This window comes from Scardinius erythrophthalmus, assembly GCF_964197995.2.
Source record: "Scardinius erythrophthalmus genome assembly, chromosome: 11".
NCBI classification, from domain to species: domain Eukaryota; kingdom Metazoa; phylum Chordata; class Actinopteri; order Cypriniformes; family Leuciscidae; genus Scardinius; species Scardinius erythrophthalmus.
In genome coordinates, this window is record NC_138231.1 from 29,131,297 (window position 1) to 29,136,729 (window position 5,433).

Here is a 5,433-nt window from a genome sequence, read left to right on the forward strand (position 1 = left end):
TTATTTTTTTTAAGTGGGGATTGGGGGTGCGCCAACCCGGTTAGGACATAGAAGGGGGTGCGCAGGAAAAAAAGTTTGGGAACCGCTGCTATAGGGTTAGGATTAGGTTTGTTATAGTGTTAGTTGCTTGTAATTAAGCATACGTTATAGTTATTACTATAGTACATGTAACAATCGACATGTTCATGTTAATAAAACAAACAAATATAGGCTAAAATAAATTACGCTCCAAAACTGTGGGTGGCGCAGTTATTATGATGTATTATTGTCTCCGCACGGGGACCAGCTGGCCTGGGACCGCTGTGACGTCAGGAGTGATGTAGTGGTGGACCCGCCCGCTCAGGACAGGACAGGTTGTGTTACTGCACTGGGAAGCTGACTTTCAACACAATAGCGATGGCAGAAATATCCCTTTATCTCTCCAGCGTCAGTATAACTGTGACACATGATATGGACAATGACAAGGTAAATTATTGACCAATTTAAATCATGCCTAACGTTACATGACTGCATGTATCAGTTTTATTGTAGGTTAGTGTTATCACTTATTTTTTTAATTGAAGCATTCCCATTGCGCCTGGAATTAAATCACGGTCCTGGTCATTTCTATCACTATAAAGCTATAAAACAAGCATATTAAACTGATTAGTGCTTATGCTTATTTACATAGAAACTAAAACCTGTCAGATGATACAGTATGTCTTTTCCACCAAAAGTTACTACATTAATACAAATATAAATATAGAAGAAGAAAAAGTGATATGGTATTATAGCTATTAACTGTCGTCTAATAAAGAAATGAGAATGTCTGAAAGTTTTGAAGCTGAACCATATTTGTTTCTCTCTCTTTTTTTAATCAGACCCATGTGCATTTAATTTGATATTAGAATAAATACAACAAACACAACAATACTGTGGTGTTTTTTAAACTACTATTGTTCATTTCTTTTTGTAATGGCATTAGGGTAATTTTTTTCCCTCATTTCAGTTTAAAACCCCATCATATTGTACATAATCAACTTATTCCTAATATTGATGATCTGTGATGTGTGTGTGACTGTGGACAGAGCTCTGGAAAAGAGAAAGAATACGAGTGCGTGGAGCTTGGTGATCTAGACAGAAAAGAGAAGACCCCGCGCCGCATTATTCATTTCTCCAGTGGGGAAACCATGGAAGAATACAGCACAGATGAGGAGGAGGAGGACAAAAGACAGAACGCAAAGAAAGAACTTCTGTCTTCCATAGACACAGTATGTGTGTGTTTGAACAAATCCTCTGAATTGCCCTTAAAGGAGAACTCCGGTCAATTTTAACATTGAGCTCATTTTTTTGTCAATTTGGAGTGCTGTCAATTCAGAGAACAACGACAAAAATCGGTGTTGCCTACACCGTGTTATCCTATTTTTAAAATTTACACCCTGTTGACTGGTCACATACCTGTATTTTCTTCCTGTTTTCGGTCGAAGTCCATAGTAATCGATTGTCGAGTTCACACACATAGGTTTAGTTACCTATGATCACGCGCGTGAACTCGACAATCGATTACTTTGGACTTCGACCGAAAACAGGAAGAAAATACAGGTATGTGCGCTGGCTGAAATAACATCATTTTTATTCATATCTTTCACATCTACTGCAGTCAGATTCACCCGTGATCACTCTGAAGGAATCACTCACAATGGCTGTGCACTTGTAATGACACATCAAGGATGTTAAGAGGCTAAAAGCAGGTTTAAAACTTGCCCCATTGAAGTCAACAGGGTGCAAATTTTAAAAAGAGGATAACACGGTGTAGGCAACACCGATTTTTGTCGTTGTTCTCTGTACTGACAGCACTCCAAATTTACGAAAAAATGAGCTCAATGTTAAAATTGACTGGAGTTCTCCTTTAAAGGGATAGTTCATCATTTACTCACCCTCATTTCCTTCCAAGCTTGTATGACTTCTGTGAAATGCAAAAGAAAACATTCTTCAGAAAATATGTTGTGTTCCACAGTAGAAAGTTGGTTTGAGACAACATGAGCACATTTTTGGGTGCACTATCCAGAGGTGAAAAATAAGAGTATGACAGTACATAAATATAACTGTATTTTTATCTCTTTTTTTTTAAAGTCTAAGCTGACTTGGGGTCCGTATGTCTGGTTTCAAATGTGGAGAGCAGCTACATCCACTATATCTGGTAAGTCTGACTGAAACACGCTCATTGGTTGACCAATCAAAACACACTGTCCAGCCAACCAATCAGAGCACATTACGCTTTTCGGAAGGAGGGGCTTCATTGAGACAGGAACTAAACAGAGCGTTAAACTGAAAGACTGGGAATAGAGCAGCCTCAACAATGTAAAATATGTGGGAAAATAATGTTTTTAAACATTCAAGCATGAAAGCCTATTCTAGTATATAGCCTGGTCCTACCAGACTCTCGTACATTTCATTTGTACAGAGAGTCTGGCCACTCTCCATTGACAAGCGTTAACTTCCTTGAAGGCGGGTACTCTGTTGAAGTTTACTAGTAACCAATCGCTAACGTTTGGTCGTGACGTAACCCTACAACTCAAACTAGCGCACGACCTCAACGTCGTCGTTCTCAGCCACTCCCTCTGTTCGCCGATTGGACCGCCAAAAAATTAGCCGGAGAAAACCCAAGAATATACCTCAAATCCAGATGGAGTACTGAAGGAAAATTAAAATTGAGCGGAAGTACGTTGGAGGGCGGAGCCAGGCTAATTCTAGGAGAGCCCAAAAACAAAATCAAGACTTTGTAAAAGGGCATAATAGGGCCTTTTTAACATCACATCAGCTTCTACAAAATTACCAAAATTGTAAAAAAATCATATTCATATTCTATGTGCAGGCATAATGACTGAAATGTGCATAAGTAATCATGTCTGGGGATTAAAAAGGGTTTTCTGGCCTAATGTTTGTGTCTGTGGGAATAGCAATGAAATCTTCCTCGGGCCATTGTGGATGATGTTAAATGATTATGACATTATCAAATATGCAAAACACCAAAAAACGTTCGAGCTTCAACATGATTATTTTTGTATGCTGCTTTCTAGTTTACGTTTAGTAAAGCTTTTCTTAAAGATTTTCTTTAACTGTTCAAGAGATGCACTAAGCTTTTAAAAATGTAGCATCTTGTAAAGGCAGAACATTGAGACACTGTATGAATGTTCAAGCGCTTATCTCACACGTTTGTTATGGCACATTTAGTTAGTGTCAAACATTTGTAAATATTCATATTCTATAACCATCTCCCATCTTACAGCTTGTGACTACCTGGGTGAGCGAATGGCATCTCTTTTTGGCATCACCTCAGCTAAATACCAGTATGCCATAGATGAATACAGCAGGTCAAAGCGGGAGGTACTGCAGTCATTTATATTCACTTAATGTAAAAGGCTAGTATCAGAATTGGCATATGGTAATGTTTTTGTTGTTGTTTTTAACAGAAGGAGGAGAGAGCTGAAGATACACAGCTGTCTGAAGAGGAAGAGCACCTGTTTGAAGAGCAGCTAAATGATGAAGATGAGGACCCAAAGACCAACCAGCCCGAGAGCAACAGTACTCAAGTACAGGTGACCAATGAGCTGGACTGTCAGACTTCTTTAGTGCCCAACACAGTTCACATCCCTGCTCTTGTTACTAGCACTTAACCAACACAAGTACAGTCATATAAACACTAGTCTCTATTCTTTAAAGCACTTACCACAGGGACATAAACAGGCCCTGTAATAGATGTCCATGTTAACTTGTGACTTTAACTGCCTTAATGCACTGATCCTGGGCCAGTGAAACAATATGATACTGATCATGGTGCTAATGAGGAGATGAGCCAATTCTTCAGCCTCTGACCAAAAATGAATTTGTTCTGAAATGCCTCTCCGCTAACGTGATTACACTGAAGTGTTTTTTAATTGACTCTGTACAGTATGTATGTTTTATTATTATTAGTGTTATGAAGCATTTGATGGACTTATCCTCCATCAATCCAGAGACACATACCTCACACTGAATATTCAGTACTTAATGTACTTAATGTTAATGCTTGATATTTGTGATGTCACTGTTTGTTTTTTAAAGAGAAAATGTCATTTTTTTTACCATTTTGTGTTTAACATGAATAAAATACTACAGTATTATTTCATACGAGTGTTTAGTTCGGGGTTCAAACAGAGTTTGAAAAATACTTTTAATCGTTTTACATTTCAAAGTGTGTGAATTTTGAATGTCGTCCTTAAAAACATCCAGTGTGATTAAAAGAGAAAAAAGCTATTTACGAAAATGAACCTTTATTAAAGATCAAGTCGTGGATCCCTTGCGTGAGTCTCATGTTTTGATGTCACGCTAGCGGGGGCGAAAGGGTCCAAGATTTCTACTGAGGGGTTTTCTACGGACATAGTTATTTTAAAATCAATATGGAGTCACATGTTAAGTTTTAATTTTATTTTTAAAGACAAGTGTGTAGTATTGTACTCTTGGCGATGCGTTTAGTGCTAGACAAGGCTCTTTGCATTAAAGGTGCAGTAAGCAATTTCTGAGAAACTGTTGAAAGTGGATCGGACCGAGCAGCACAACACACTTGTAGCCAATCAGCAGTAGGGGGCGTGTCCACTCATAATGGAGGAGGATAGAGTGAGCCAATCAGCAGCAGGGGGCGTGTCCACTCATGATGGTGGAGGAGAGAGAGTGAGCAAGAGGGAGATTTGAAGAAAGACTGTAGAAAGTGGGATGGCTGAGAGACATTACAAAAGAGAAAAGGTCAGAGGAATATCATTGGACAAAGAAGGGTTATGATCAGGAAATAGCTTTAGGACCCGTGTTAATATTAGAAAATCTTTCCAGTGCTGGAGAGACCGAAGCGGGAAGGCCTGAAAACAGACGTTGTTTCTGCTCCATATGTGAGTAACATTGGTTTTGCTCTTTCACAGGACCAAGAAGATATGCTGTTTTTGTAATGATAGCTCTAATAACAGGACAGTTTTGAGTGTCATTGTTGGTCTGGAGCTGGTGAGCTGCTGGCGACTAACAACAAACACTTGCTTGTATTTACTCTTGTGTACTATATGTTAATTTTTTGTTCTTGTCATTCATGTGGCGTCTCACTTTATTTTTCATGAAGCATTATTTTGTTTCGCTTCTGCTATGATAAAGAGACATCAACTCTTGCATTGCGTTTTGGGGGCAGAGCAATGAAGGTAGGGGTGTGTTTGTTTAGGTTGATTTCAAATATCAACAGTGTTTCTCATAAATCGCTTACTGCACCTTTAAATTACTTTTAACGAAATAGAGACTATATGCGGGAAGATGAGTGATGAGCTATTTTGCAAATATTGTGTTTATCATGCATATATAGCATTTTTTGTGTATGAAAGAACAGTTAAGCTAATAGTTAGATGACTGGGTGTTATTTACAAGCAAGTTTTAGCCTCG

The 5,433-nt window shown here is 38.5% G+C and overlaps 1 protein-coding gene across 1 annotated transcript; it reads left to right on the forward strand.

Moving 5' to 3' along the window:
• Positions 1-348: 348 nt before the first annotated feature.
• On the forward strand, positions 349-4,313 carry LOC308698403 (protein FAM177A1). The gene is made up of 5 exons (XM_081378439.1): positions 349-465; positions 1,068-1,250; positions 2,113-2,179; positions 3,269-3,366; positions 3,453-4,313. Exons 1-5 carry the CDS (start codon positions 397-399, stop codon positions 3,654-3,656), a joined length of 621 nt encoding a protein of 206 aa, XP_081234565.1. The 5' UTR covers positions 349-396; the 3' UTR covers positions 3,657-4,313.
• Positions 4,314-5,433: the final 1,120 nt, after the last annotated feature.